Source organism: Pinus tabuliformis, chromosome 7 (assembly GCF_031772625.1).
Source record: "Pinus tabuliformis cultivar Carrire ecotype Pingquan chromosome 7, CPIR1, whole genome shotgun sequence".
In the NCBI taxonomy this organism is placed as follows: domain Eukaryota; kingdom Viridiplantae; phylum Streptophyta; class Pinopsida; order Pinales; family Pinaceae; genus Pinus; species Pinus tabuliformis.
In genome coordinates this window covers 478523690-478540066 of record NC_142293.1, presented here as the reverse complement: position 1 = coordinate 478540066, position 16377 = coordinate 478523690, and the positions used below count along the sequence as shown (strand labels likewise).

General features: G+C 36.6%; 1 protein-coding gene and 1 pseudogene across 1 annotated transcript; one reads left to right on the top strand and one right to left on the bottom strand.

The window, feature by feature from the left end:
- Nucleotides 1-9817: 9817 nt before the first annotated feature.
- On the bottom strand, nt 9818-12470 carry LOC149248059 (E3 ubiquitin-protein ligase RSL1-like; annotated as a pseudogene).
- LOC149248058 (uncharacterized) lies at nt 12390-15320 on the top strand. The gene is made up of 2 exons (XM_089455993.1): nt 12390-12769; nt 14545-15320. Exons 1-2 carry the CDS (start codon nt 12469-12471, stop codon nt 14589-14591), a joined length of 348 nt encoding a protein of 115 aa, XP_089312119.1. The 5' UTR covers nt 12390-12468; the 3' UTR covers nt 14592-15320.
- The last annotated feature ends 1057 nt before the right edge of the window (nt 15321-16377 follow it).

Genomic DNA, 16377 nt, shown 5'->3' with positions numbered 1-16377 from the left:
TATTTTATATATTAAATGGTAAATTTCCACAATAGGGAATTCATCCTCTGTATGCCATGTTAAAACTGGGAATTATAGAGATAAAGGTGTGTCAAAAGAGTTTTACTGGGACCTATCTGTTGGGGTTTTAATATAGGTTTATAAATTTAGTCCCACTTGTATTTATTTGTCAATCTGGGGTTCGTCTGGTTGTTTCAAGGTTATCGTGCAAGGCCTATGCAAACCACAAGTTCCCTACCTAGTATTGAGCAATTACGAAATACAAGGCCCAACGAATGCTACTAATCGAGTAACAATAAAGTAAATAACACCAAGTAACAACAATCTAAAATAACAACACTTTAGAAATAACAACAAGATCATAAAGCAGTAAATAAAGGAGTAACAATCATAAAGCATTAACAATATAACTAAAAAGCATACATATCACATGAGTGTATCCAAAAACACCTAATCAAGAGAGCGGGCCCAGCTCTAAAGATTAGGGATGTGGCTGAGAATTAGAGATCACATGAAATTACAATAATCTGGAATTCACATTAATTCATAAAGGGAATTACAGAGATGAAGTTCTATTGTTACACGTAAAATAAAAGCCTATCATTCTTCTCAACTGTGCCATACTTATACAACCATCATTACATGAATAACATTTAACAAACCCATAAATCATGGTGACCTTATCTATTAAAAGATATACAATAATTCCTCAAATAAGAAACATAATACAAAGATAGCAGTAGAGTTGGTTCTTCTAGTTATTTGACAATTGATTAGTTGAAGGTTATGTCCTCGAATAGCGCTGCCAGTTTACAGTCAACAACATCACGCTAGGTTATGTTCCACTGAGCAACGACTAATATGAATCTACAAAGAATAATGCGAGCAAATCATCTAAGCATCATTCCCCTATGATTACTGCTTCATTAATTAACAATTCAAGAAGACATAGAAATACGATATACCTTTTCATTAATTGGGATACAAATCGACCTCATAAGAGCTATAAAATAGATAGAAAGGGACAGGTGAAAGTAGATAAAAATGGGTAATTTTATCGACCAACATCTTCCCCCAACTGGCTTGGTTGTATGTCCTCATGAAAACTGCTTCTTGCGTAGACCAGGATTAGACCCACTGTGACTAACATGGAGTTTAGTGAGATCATATTATTTTTCCATATCAGTCCCAGGTAGCTTATATCCATTTGTGTGAATGATGTCCTTCCACCAATATTCATCCACAACATAAGATGGCCCATCCTGATAAGGAAACCAGATAATAGGAAATCAGAACCTTAACCCCAGCCAACCAACTACAGAGTGTTCCATGCAAGCAATATATCGTGGGATTCTCTCCAATGTTCTTGAAAAATTAAATGCCCCAAAGTGTTCTTGTGCTCGTAATGCTGATGATGAAAATATCCAATTCCTTTGATAAGAATCCTTGGCCTATTATTTAAAAGTGTAGATATTCCTTCTACACAGGTCAACACACCATCATTGTGTTGTAAGCATTTGGTCCTTTGAACCTTCTAATTTGATAAACCAATGATGTTTAGTGAAAATATCCCCAGATTGGAAATTTTCCATCCTATCCATCAATGGACGATTTGCTTGATTTTCCTCAAATGTATCAAGGGTCTTCTTCCATTTGACTTGATTGATCACAAAAGATGTAAAAGCCCTTAATTGGATATCTCCTTCAAATGGTACCGGGTTAAATGTTTGATCGATCTCTAGGATATAATCATGCATGTATTGTTGACATAGAAATGCTAGTTAATATGATTATTAGCTCTCAAAATCCTTAACAATTGCATGGGGTATTCTATTTTATGACTTAACTCCTGGTGAGTACTTTCCAAACAGAAAAACAAATATTGTTCATGAAGAAAAAGGGCGTAATAGTTAGTAGGGGATTTGCATGCCATCATTTGTTGTGCTAAAGTAAAAATATCATCCTTATTAGTCTTCAACAACTGAACCTGATCCTGCAACTCTTTGATCCTGTTCTACAACATTTTTCATTGCTTTCGAGATTTTTTGATATGAGTTATATAACTGGAAACTTCCCTTACCGCATTACCCAGAATTTCTCTTATTTCTTTCTGATGAGCCTCAGTGAGAATTTCCCCACATTGGAAACTAAAAGTACTGACCTTCCACTTCTGGATCTTTGCAGCCAAAATAAACTATTGTGCTTCTTCAAGATGGAGACGTGCCTCGGTCTATGTGGATGTCGAGATTACCTCTTTGTCTTCTAGTTGGGTAGATGAAAAGACTACCTCCCCATCTTCTAACTGTATAGCTGCCAAAATTGTCCCACTGGTTCTAGGGCTTGCAGACATTTGACCACGAATGATTTTTCGCTTTCCTTTTTGCCGTTTCTGCAACCGCGTAACCCGTTTCCTTAACTTTGTAATTTCCATCTTTAACTGAACATTCTCTTTTAAAAATAGTTGGTTCTGACACTGAATGAGAGCTTTCCTTTTTACATTTTCTCAACAAATTCTGGTTTTACGACATTCTCCTCCATCTGTCCCGAAGCTGGTACTGGTCCTTGTGTAGCAGTATTGACAAATTCTTCCACAGGTTCCTGTTTTATCACAATTTCCTCCATTTTTCTAATGTTGGTTGACTCAGTACTCATGGAGCAATATTGGCAAACTCTTCAATAGGTTCTTGTTTTACTGAAATTTCCTCATTGTGTCTCGAAGCTAGTACGGGTTCTTGCGGATCAGTATTGGCACATTCTTCAATAGACTCTAACACTATCTTCTATTTGTTCGGGATTGGTACTAGTTCTTGTGGAGCAGTATCGACCGCACCTTCTCTTTCCATTTTCTATGAAGCCGGTACTCATTCTTGTGGAGAAATCTCGACAACACCCTCTTCTTCCATTTTCTTTAAAGCGACATTGGTTCTTGTGGAACAGTGCGGACAACACCCTCTTCTTCCATTTTTTATGACACTGGTTCTTATGGAGCAGTCTCGACCACACCTTCTCCTTTCATTTTCCAATAGTGGTTCTTGTGAAGAAGTCTCGGCAGCACCTTCTTCTGCAAAAACTCCTAAAAATTTAAATTGGGAGGAAATACTTCTTCTATTACCACAACGATGGGAGAACATAATTTCCTCGATCCTCTCGGTAGGGAGGCCATAAGTGGTGAACGAGGGGGAGTAATTGAAGTTTCCATTCCGCCAATGTTCTCCATTTTGGTCTCCTAAGTTCCTTCCCCATCCCCCAAATCATATTTTTGATCCCTCCTTTCTTCATCCCCTTTTTCCTCTACCTCCTCAAGTATTTGTTTGATTTCTTCTTCTTCAAGCAATTCCTCTTATGGCCTTATAGGCATCATGACTACAATTTCTTCCTCTAATAATTCAACCTGTTGCTGCCAAGTTATAAGCATCTGTAATAAGGCATGAATTACCAGTTATCTAATAAGTCCATGATTTGTAAGGACGACCAATGCCTAGCGCGAGCGGCTCGAGAAGACCGGGCCATCAATTGTAAATTGTTCAAAAGGAAGGAAGGGATATTTATAGCATGAACTTGATGAAATCGGAGACAGGATAGGAGCTTGAAATGATACTTAAAAATAACAGAAAGCGGACCTTCACAGGTGATATACCGGATTAAGAAGTATGCGACGTCTGACCAGAGTTGTGTTAGTGATTTCTGATTGTATCCCTTTCCTTTATGTACCACGTTCTACGCCGCTTGTAGGAACAGTTCTAGAAACTCTAACAAGGAGGTTCTTCTTATAAACCACTTATGTATGTCCTGGGACAACCCACTAACAACTGCAATAACTTCCTTAGTTTCCTAAACTTCCAATCTGCGAACCCTCGAACCCCTGTAACCACTCAAAGTAAGTATGTCAGCCCCCATTTTGGAAAATTTTCCATAATTATAGTCGATGTCGTACATGTTCTGTGTTCTCAGGTTTATCTTTGATAGCTTGGTCAACATTCAGAGTAGCAACTAACTGTTGAGGGAACAGTTAGCCGAGAAACTACGTGGTAACAGAAATGGTGTAAGGAAAATGAATCCAGGAAAGGGTTATGGTAAAGCCAATGATAATCAGGGTCATGGTAAAGCTAATGATAATCATGGTAATAATTTCAATACGTTGGAAATGACCATATTTTAATGTAGATGAAAATATGATACGAGTGGGTAATAATACCATATTAATGGTATGATTTAATAATTTAAATGGTATTTAATGAAGTACAATAATCACGACAAATGGTATCATTATTATTAAATACCATTTAAAGTGGATGCATTCAATGCTAACAACACATTATTATTTTTAAAGATTTTTTAAAAATAGTAGTTTTAGAAAATATTTAGTTTTTATCAAAATATTGTAGAAAATAAGAGAGTTTTATATTTAAAAGTCGAAAAGATTTTGAGACATTTTTTTCACTTAATTTATTTTTGAATGGTAGTGATTACAATGTCGGAAGATATTGTACCATTAGAAAATAAGGATTACTGATGTGGAATTTAAATATTTGGGCTATAGTGATTACCATGTCGAAATACATTGTAGTTGACGAGAAAATAAAGATTACAGATGTGGAATTTAAATAGAGAGGTTTATTTTTGTGGTTCATCACAAAGGTTAATATGCACACACTTATTATTGAATAAATCTAGATTTAGTAGAGACAATGATTGACAGATAAATTTCTTGACATATGGAAATTACTTGAAGTTTATTTTAATATGCAATATCTTATTCGTTACATTGAACTCTAACATTCATTTTTTGTAACTCATATTATTAAATTTTATTTATTTGTTTTTGCAATTTATAATACAAATAAATTTGATGCATTTTTTATTTTTTTTATTTTTATTTTTGGATCATGTTAAATAGACAGAAGACATTAATGTTAGACATAGGTAGACAAGAAAACATTAATTTTAGACATAAGTAGACAAAAATTGTGACCGAAAAATTTAATAGATTTTCTTTGAAGTTTTGAATAGAATTATAGTTTAATTCATTTTTTTCAAATTTTGAAAACAATATTAAATATGTTAAAATTTGTAAGATATATATTCTCAAATTTTTACCCTATTGAATTTTATACTATCAATTTTTTTTCGTTTGAATTTGGAATTTGCTAACTATCGTCACATCAACTCCATTTCTTCGCACGTATAGACTACTCCTAAAATAAAGGAGGATGAGTATTAAAAATCACACAAAAAGTGAGGTCATTTATTATTCTGGGAGCATTTAATATATAGGCGACTTAGTCACTCATACAAAAGAAGAAAACTTTCCTCTTGCAAAACATTAACAACTAGCAATTGTCCCAAAAGGTTCAAAGAGAGGCCGATAAACTTATGAAGTTGGAATTGTTGAATTTTGATAAAAGATTAAAAGGTACAAGTATTTTTCTAAAAAATATTAAAAGTAGAAAATAATGAATGTTGGAAACCATATAAGATGTACATTTTAAAATATTATATATATTAAATTAATTAAAATCTCAATTGTATTTTCAATTTGGGTATTGGTTAACTTTTACACAAACACTCCCGGATGCGGGTGTGTAACGTGACAAGTTGTACAAGGGCGGCTTGGTGGGCTGGCATGTGGCTTACTACCACCGCCATCCGGCCTCGCGTGAAGCCAGATTTAATGTCTTCAGCGAAAAACATCAATGCAGCATTAATGCCGTTCGCTCCCCCTCTCCAGTCTGCAATTTCTTTAGGTATGGCGCCCCTCTTAAATTACACTCTTGCTCCTCCCCTGAGCTCTTGTCGTTCCAATACTGGCGCAGCGCTTCGCTCTCGAGCCAGTCTAGGGTATCGTTTTACTCTGGATTGCTGTGCTGAGGTATCGCTGGGCTTCCACACTTCTCATAGCCCTGTTTGCAACTACAGCGGTCGCTCCTCCTCTGTTTTTCCTGCTGCTGCCAGTTTAGCTCTTCTGGCTCATTTCAACATGCCTAGATTGCGCTCGAGAATGAGCTGCAGAAGAGGAAGTTCTCGAGGCTGCGTAACCCGCCAGCCCTCCTCCACTACCTCGGACTCCTCGACTGAAGCCTCAGACTTCTGCACTGATAGCTATCAAGTTACTAGGCGTGGACATGGTCGAGGTCGAGGGCAGCAAAATATAGCAGAGTGCTCTCAATATTCCCATTCTCACACTGCTTGTTTTCGGTCCCCCTGCACTCTCCATAATTCCTCCTTCATAGCCTCTGTCACCATCGAGCTTCGAGAGGATTCTTTTGGTTCGGTTGCTGCCACACCAGGGGTGTCTACATTGTTGAAGAGGCGCCTACCACCTCTCGTGAAGCCTAATCAGGTCTGTGCTTCTTGGTTTTTGTTTCTTTGCTGTTCGAAGCTGCTCAATTCCCTTATGGTTAATAGTCATCACATGATTTACAGTTCTCAGGCTCAGATTTTTATTCCAATGTCAAATGGTCGGTTTCCCTTGTGAGGGCGGCATTCTCCTGACTATGTCATTGGGTCTCAGTTTCGGTTTAAGCTGTTCTTTGGGTCAGTCTCCAGTTTTGAAAGGGCAACACATAACTGTTTACTTGTTCGGGCTCAGTTAACTTGTCCTGGTCTAAATATTCCTCTGGTCAGTCTTCAGCTTCAGTCTGGGCGTTTTCTGTTTCATGGAAGATCTACTAGTCAGTCTTTAACCAGTATTTTTGGTCAGTGATCAAGCGAGGTATTGTAAGCATGCCGCCTCTATGGGCTAGACATTTCGAGGCCACTGCCTCTCTGTAATTATAACTTTTTATATCAATATAGGAGTAGACAAATTCAAAAAAAAAAAAAAAAAAAACAACAACAACAACAACTTTGACACAAACATATGCTTCCACAATTGTAAATCTTCTCCAACTTTCATTCATATTCTTCATGAAACGTGCCACATTAGTGCAGTGCAATAAGAAATATTTTAAATAAAGGTTGAGAAATCTTTCTTTACATATAAATATATATATATATATATATATATATATATATATATATATATATATATATATATATATATATATATATATATTAATATGTCTTGAATTTATTTAAAAATGAGCAGTTTGTATCAAATCTATTGTCCCAAGTAAGATCCATTTTTGATATTTCATTTACTTAATTATTCATAAATCTTTTTAATACTTCTACTCATTATTTGTTCACAATGGATAGTGCAGACCATTTTCACTACGAAGCTCTGACAAACTATATAATTCATATCGCTGGGTAGTACTTCTTAAGCAAATCCTGTGAACTTTGCATGGTCTTTCTATAAAATTGACTGCACCAAAAATGAGATCCATAGATTTAGAGAAGCCTACACCACTGATTGAGAAAATCAAATCATGAGACTCTTCAAGAAACTCCATTTCTAATTTTTCATTTTCAGGCAAAACAAATAAAGACACGCTCCTTTTGTTTTCTAATTCTGTTTACCCCTTATGTATCCCTGTGTAGTTGGAAGGAGTCATTCTGCAACTGCGTTGAGATCTTCGGAACTCTATCAGGATTGAATAATAATGGTGCATCAAGCAAACTTCAAATTCAATTTGGGTAATGCAAAACAGAATAGAAAAACACGTTGTTTTCATTCAAACGTACAACTACTGAAAAAACAATTTAAAAAAGGTAGAGACCAAATCTTAAAATTATCAAAATTAAAACTATAATTATAAACAATTATTTTTAGATCTTTAGCCTTCAAATTAAATCATCACCTCTGGATGAGTAAAAAGAGAATATACTTGATGTGAATCACATTGAATAAAAGAATAACACACTAGATATCACTGAATGTAAAGCTATCATGAAATGGGTGGTACAATAGGCATACAAAGTTTCTGAAACGAGAACTATCACATATACAATGTACATTTGTCTTAAGCATCCTAATCAGTGTTAGACACTTCAAATTTCCATACAAAGGATTAAACAATTTATGAAGAAAGGAATTCGTTCAAACATGTAGGTTAATAAATAATTAGATAAGATCTTATGGCAAGTTGAATTTGAAACTTTTGAATCAAAACTAACAAAATGCCAGCTCCATGTTACATAATAGGAATCCAGCTACTGTTTTCTGATAGTAGACAGGTATAATGCACCAGATAGCTCACAATATAGGTTGATAGAACCTCTGTGATATTTGGAGTCTACACTGCCCGCCAGCCCACCTTCTGAGCTACTATTGATATTGTACAACTTATTAAATCTGAAATAAAGTAAAAGATATAGGAGACAAAACAGACTAGGAATGTAAGTCCTTTATACTGGAAGAGAAAAAGAGAACAGAGAAGCATGTAAACGCAGAAGAACATAAAGAAAACCACAAGACTTTCTGATTCAACATGTATTTCTTGGGGTCCAGATTCATTCACATGTATTTAAAAATGCTGACATGCTTGAACCAAAAAAGGAAGAGAATTTGAGAATTTCAAATGTTGTCCTAGCTGTTTTAGACATATTTTCTATAATAAAAAGGAAAAATCATGAATACATGGGCCTGGAAGGCTTACATTGCAAGTGTGATAATACATGAATGGAGCCCCATCTTGATGTACAATGTTCTCCATCCTCCACACTTCACAAGAATTTGTTATAAATGTCCATTAACTAAGATTCCACTGCTCTCGAGGAGGAATATTTTACCAAAACATCAGCGGTGACTATTGATGGTGACTACAAAACAATAGGATGAGGAACTTAGAAAGAAGAAGAATTGAGGCAATGGCCTCCTTTCCGGTAATGATTATTAGACAAGGTTATTAACCCTACAAAATGACGATTTTCCAACCCCATAAATAAAGCATTTTAGTCATTACATCAACTCAACTCTCTCAGTCTCTTTATCAATATCTCAAGTGATTTTTCCTTTGCATTTTGCTTCAAAGTTCGCATACCAATGGTTCCAAAGAGTCTGTCAGATGAATCTCTGTATTTCTCAGAAATCATGACCGCCTTTCTGTAATCCAAAGAACTATAATGCTTCTGCCTTATAACAAGACTCATGAAATTCTTTGGATGGTTGTTTAATAAAAGACTAACCAACTGCCTTGCCTCTAACAAATATTTTTTTGGATCTGTTGCACCTTCAAGCTCATTCAAGCCACTGTCATGAAATTGAGTATCTGCAAAAGATTCTAGCAATTTCAAATCAACCACAATTCCCATAACAACATTTGTATTGAACTGCTTAACGTTATCACTGAGAAATGTGGCTACAATGCAATTTGATATGTGTTTCAGAACACCCCTGATCACATTATCCAAAACCTGCGATGGTAAGTCTTCAAAATGATTTCAGTAAAGAGACTTCACAAGGTCCTTTGAGGCTTTCTCTTGACTCATGAAACTTCACAAGAACCCTGACTACCAAAGATCCACAATAGATATGGGGTTGAACTTACTACATTTTAAGTTTGTATTTGGTCAAGCATGTATCTCTTGAATGAAATCTTCATGACATGTTCTTTGAAACAAATCAAGTTATTCATGATGAAGACGTTCTGGTATAAGAACAAATTGTGAATACACTTGAACACAACATTGTAAACATACTTGAATACAACATTACTATACATGTTCAATAATGAATGCACATTAATTGTTCAACATCTATACAACTTGAAAAACAGACAATTCCGCTGTGTAAGAGAACCAGGACTACATTGCAAAGATCAACTTAAAGAGAAACCACAATGGAATTTGGTAAACAATATTTACAGCCATATGTATTTTTCACAACTTTGTTGTCTCCCAGGTCCCAAATCCAGGAAAATCTCACCTCCTTTTATCATTCTTCCCACCCAGAGCATTTGCAAGGCACTGTATCATTCTTCCACTTTGAGCCGCATTTATAACAAAACTCGTAACCACATCTGAAACAACACCAACCACCATATGTTTCAGTTCTCCTTGTGGCTTAAATAACCAAGTAATGCCTCTTAGTTTTCCAGTATTGAACAACAAATTTCAATGACAGATTCACTAGAGGCGAGGGAAAGATATTAGATAAGTAGTTTTCAAATACCAGGTTTGCCTAAGCTAGATACATTTGAAGAAACATCTTTGTTAAGTCATGGACAATTAGTATGTAGCTTTGCTTTTCAATTGGAAATACTTAGGCATCCATATGCACACAGTAAAGATATCATAACCTACAACTACGATTAAAAAATCTAATTTTCAGATTGGAACCAATTATCTTTATCAAAGACAAATAGGGTATTATCATAAAAAATATTCAACAAAAATGCATTTTACCAGTTTACTGACCTGCAAATCATATGACAACATCTAGACGTTTTGTCAACAATTTGTCCACATTTTCCACACAGTTGCCAATCATTTTTTTTTGGTGAGCTTTAAGAGAAAGAAATCATCTTTGTCCCTCTCGGAAAAAGACAATTTCTCCAAGTCAGAGCAATCTAAACCCACATGCCATGGCACACCACATTGAGCACAAAACAACCTTCTGCATTTAGGGCATTCTAACTCTTTAATAACAATAACAGTTGGCTCAGTTGAGCTTCCTACTTCAGGCACATCCTTCAATAAGAGTGCCGAGCAATCCTTGAACAGGGAATAGAACTTCTGAGAACTGGGAATCTCTTCTTCCACCAATGCTAGACACCATTCTTCTAGGGTTTGTTTAGGAAGGATCAATTGACACTGTTGAGGACTTAAGTGCTCACTGCAATTGGGCTCAGGGCAATGAATGGTCCCCATTTTTTCTTTCAATCTACTTTGGATATGCAGGTCCATGCAATTAGAACAAAACTTGTGTGAACAAACCATACCATTGAAAAACTCAGATGGGCATTTTGCTTCTAAACAGATACTACACTATTCTTTCACAAGAGGGGTATCTTCACTTGCTTCAACCACTTCCTTGCCTTCCCTTCTTGCCCTTTTGGGTGAGGGAACCGATATGTTTCTGCTTCCTAGGCGTTTACCAAATGAATCCTGACGATAAAACAAATTCCAAAAATAAAAAATAAAAAACAAACCAGCGTTAATTGAATGGCCATGAAGAATGAATATGAACCTGGGTGGGCTCATTGTTTTCTGATAGAGTACTGGAAGCCGCTGGATTTGAATTTGGAGAGAATAAATTTGCAGATTTGGATATTGTAAACAGGGTATAGCAAAATGGAGCTGTAAACAGGGTACATTGAATAACCAAGAGCTAGGTCGTGCACAATAGAGTGCATAGCAGAAACGGGAAACATTATTGCAGCAAGTCGTGGAAGAGCCCGGAAACATTATTGCAGCAGGTCGTGGAAGAGAACAGGAAGAGAAGAAAGCGGAAAGAGGAAGAACAAAAATGGAAAGCGAGTTGGACGCCGTCGTGGAAGAGCCCGAAAACATTGTAGCAGGTCGTGGAAGAGAACAGGAAGAGCAGAAAGCGGAAAGAGGAGGAACAGAAATGGAAAGCCTATCGGCCTAACCAGATGCTAGTTGGAGTTGCACGACAAATGTCAATCATATGCTAGTTGGAGTTGCACGACAAATGTCAATCATATGCTAGTTGGAGGTGCACGCCAGATGTCAATCATAGAAACAAGAGGTAGATGAAAAAGCTCATTCAAAGAAAAGCCTATCGGCCTAAATATACATTAACAAATATACCGTGGTTATATTATTGTTTGGGAACATTTGATTTTTCAAAACATTAACAAATATAAAGTAGACATATTATTGTTTTGGGGACATTTAATTCAAAACCCTCATTTTGTGTATATGCCCGTTGTGAGTTAACATTAACGAATATAATGTAGATCTATTATTGTCTGACAACATTTAATTTTCAACTCTCGTTCAGTGTATACCAGCAAGATGGCCGTTGTCTGTGAAATGGAATTTTAGCATTTGAGTTCTCCAAGGACGACAAAAAAGCATTGCCCAAGTACAAAACCTTCCCCAAGCACGAGAAAAGGCACTGCCAAAATACAAAACCCAAACGTATAGTTTAAAACATTAAGAAAAGGCTTCCCCAAGCACGAGAAAAGGCACTGCCAAAATACAAAACCCAAACGTATAGTTTAAGACATTAAGAAAAGGCTAGTGGTGAGCAGGTTCAAAATTACAATGGATTTGTCTCCTTAGTGTCCCCATTTGGCTATATGCCAAAACGCGCAAAATGCCAACGACGTGCAACGAAGTCTTTGCCGATAGACGTGCAGAGTCTTTGACGATATTGTCGCATCCCCTGGATTTTAGTGTGTTAGGGTATTAAAAAAATAACACACACTTTCACATGCGTGTAAGAAAACTAAAATACTGACTTCGGCAAAGATGAGGTTTGCGCGGGTTGCTTTGCTGACTTCGGCAGAGGATGACGTTTCTACCGGTTCGTCAAGGGCAAGGGCTAACCAGCCATATATTGCTCCATTAATGCCCTTGCCAGCTATGTATGGGCAGCGGATGGCATAAGATGGATACATGACTCCGGCCGGCGACATTGTATTCTCCGGCGACATACCTGGGACCCACCACACGATTGCCTGCCCGCCTCCCGCTTTCCACGTCAGCGCACGGATCCATTTTCAAATGAAACTCGCCTTCCCTCGCGCCCATTTCATTAAAATTAATTTGCAACCTGCTCTGCAACCTGCTCTGCGCATCCTGCATCCTGCTTCGCGAACCCTCTGCATCCGAGTTCAGACTGCTCTGCGCATCCGCTGCATCCGAGTTCAGACTGCTCTGCGCATCCGCTGCAACCATCCGCTGCATCCGAGTTCAGGTATTTCTCTGACTTAACCCAATCTTCATCGATGGATATCCGTGGAGAGCTATGACCCAATCTAGAAACAAGGGACTTGTATATTGCTTAAAATTCAACCTTCCATTATTTTCAATTGCGATGGACCGCAGTTCGAAATACTCCTCTTGCAGTTCTGCCAACTATTAGTTGGATCTGCTGAAACAGGTACCAAAATATTTCCAATCTGTAGAAACAAAATACCAGCCTTGAAAACATATCCAGTATTATTCAATATGTTATATTCTACAGAGAAAATAAGTATGAGTGACAGAACAAATTGTATCTAACCTGTAATGGATCATATGCAGAATTAACAACCAAAAGTGGTGTTTTGATGATCTGTAAGAGGTATTGTGGAAAGAAGCACTGCCATTTTGTATCATCCAATGTTAGTAACAACTCTTAGAGGGAAGTGCAATTATAACATAATTTCAAGTGACGGTAACTTTATATGAACATCATAGTACCAGAGTTGGAGGATTCATTTTTGAAGTGCAAGCCCCTGGAAAATGTTTTAAAGATCCCTACAATAAAATATCAAATTTAACAATACAATGAGAATGAAAAATAGATATGAAGAAAGCAAAATAAATCCTTTAATGAACTTAAGGAAATATCAGAGTCAGATATATACATGAAATGTGATGATCTGATTACTGTAAAATCTAAATTGTTTTTGTTGTGACACGTCCTTCCTGCATCATGAAATTTATGACATCTATCAAAATGTGCATAAAATTTAGAATAGAAATAAAGCATGGGTGTGCATGATATCAAATAGGATGTTATTGAGGACATACGAATCCAGTAAAAATCCAGCGTCTGGCATGCACTTGACTATGGCACCCTTGGGCAGAAGATCATGAAAATCATCGCAATGAATAAATGTAGCCAGGCCACCTGCTGAGCAACCAGTAAGAATGGCCTGCAAAAAATCAATTCATAGATCACATTCCATTTTCATGGCTTCCAAGTTTCAACACTTTTCTGATATATGAATATGCATCAGAGAAAACTAGTAGAGCTTACCTGATTGGCTTTGTTCATCCCCTGTGCCAAAAGATCTTCCATCACAGCTTGCCATATTCTTTGACCTCTCATATGGAGGTTGTTACTCTGAAATGCTGCTCATAATTAGTTATGAAAGTTTCCACTGATGTGCAAATGCAACATGCCATGTTGATAGATTTTTAAAATCTTGTTACATGGGTATTACTATGCCTTCACATTGCTCATTGCTAATGCTGCTGCTGCTCATCTTCCTACCTCCTCAAACTTCAAACCAGTAGGGTGTCTGAAAGGTGGGTATGAGTAGGGCTCTCCACTGCAGAAGTCTTGAATGGTGATATCTCTGTTAGAAGTTTTGAAGGGTGAGATCTTTGTTTGATCTTTGTTTTTCTCGGGCGGGAGATCTGTTGCTCTACTTCTCTGTTTCGTATGGGTTTTCTCAAAGTTTTACAACAACACAAACAAACCATTAACTAATTTTTAGTTAATCTACCGAAGGATAAACCAAACAAAATTAACCTGAAGAGCTGTCAAGCCAAATTGTGGTAGAGGACTCATCCTCTGACACTTGCTGATGCTGAGGATGTGCATCCTCTAAGTCTTATCACTGATATGGTATTTTCTGTTATTTTTCAAGGATGTGCATTCAGACTTGAGGCAGCATAAAAATAATCAATTTCAATCAGGATATTTTGTCATGTTAAAGTATTCTAACATGAATCTATTTTGTTGTTGTCACTATGCAGTGCTTCTAAGCCCATGGAATGGTGGAAAAGTGGACACTATGCATTGAAGTATCATGCCGCCCTAATCCGGGTCCAGCATCTTTAAAAATTGTCCTTCACAATGGGGCAAAAAATCATGTGATTTATAGAATATGGGAAGTGCAGGGAAAGACAACCAATAACGAAGCATACTACATTACACTCGTTGCAGGTTTAAAAGAGGCAAAACACAATGGGGTGAATAACATAACAGTGCTGACAAACTCAGAATTAATCTGTAATCACATGGAAGGCATCTACAATGTTCGCGCAGACAATTTGAGGCCCCTCTACAGAGGCAAAAATCTGGAGTGCTCGATTTAATTCTTTTTCGATAAAGCACGTTGCGAAGATCCATAAAATCTCTTCTGATCTAATGGTTGGAGCAATCTCAAGTGTAGATGCAGGTGCCAGAGATGATTCAGGATCATCGTTCATTCCATTGGCAAACATTGATCAGCATCAATATAGGTCTCGACTATGTGTATACACCATGGTTGTCATTTTTATTGGGATTCTGATACCGTGGTTCTTTCAGTAAAGTACTCGTTAATGTACTTTTTTTTGGTTTTGTAATATCATTCACCTTGGATGTCCAATCATGTTATAACTGAATTCATGTGTCCAATTATGTACATTATATTTGAGGTGAACTAATTATTCTTAACCTACTGGTGATTCTGAAGGCCATCCACAAGTTGGCAAATGTGTGGATCATTGCTTTCAGTGCATATGAATATGTGAATGTTTGATTGGTTTTAATTATGTCCATTTAATATTTTTCAAACTTGACTAGACTACTATTGGACATGGAATTATAACTCCTCAGCTTAATAATATGTATGCACAATCTTCTTCAAGCATCATTCATGATTGCCTATTAATACTTGGAGGGTACCAAAGGCTCATAGTTACCTTGTTATCTACACCTATTAATTCCATCCACATACTTGCAGCTGCTCCATAAAACAACACAACTATCTGCACAAGCAATCTGATTTCCTTCATTTGAAGCATTTTTGTTGAGTAGGGTTTGCAACACACAAGCAATTCTAGGTAATGTTTCCTTTCTTTTCCTTGCTTTCCATACTATATGCACTCACCACATATTTATTTCCTTCAACTTGTTGCTTGACACGAAGTTGGAATCCTTAACACCTACATATAAACTTAGAATGCTGATGACTTGGAACATGTAAGTATTAATTCTCTTGAATAATGTGCCAACGACCATGAATCAACCTGAAAGTAGTTATGGAAAGACCATCTGCCATCTCCATCCTTTCCCTGTACTCATGTTGAAAAGAGATTGGTTGTGATGAACTCGACTTAAAATGGATCTTTAACAGTTTTGGAAAGACCATCTGTCATCTCAATCCTTTTCCTGTTACACATGTTGAAAAAATATGGTAAAATTGTTTTGTGATGAACTAGACTTCCTCAAAATCGATCTTAACATTTGTCTTTCCATAGTGCATGCACTCTTCATCTAGTTTATTACCATTTATGAATCACATAAATTTGGATGTTGTTTACACATTTTTCCATCAGCAAGAAAGAGAGTCAACTTTAAGGTCACGAGCTTTGAAAATTTGTTAATTGAACTCTGAAATTTGTTAATGGTTAGTTCTTTCTCTAGACCGGCTTTAGACTGAAAAAATAAGCACCTCTTAAAGAAAATTATTCCACCAGCTCCACTGAATTGAGGTTGTTCCTGATAATTACATATATAGAGATAATGACATGGGATATATCTCGGGGGCCATAAATGGCAAGTTTATTGTATTGATTCCTAAGAAGAAGAATCTGTAAAAT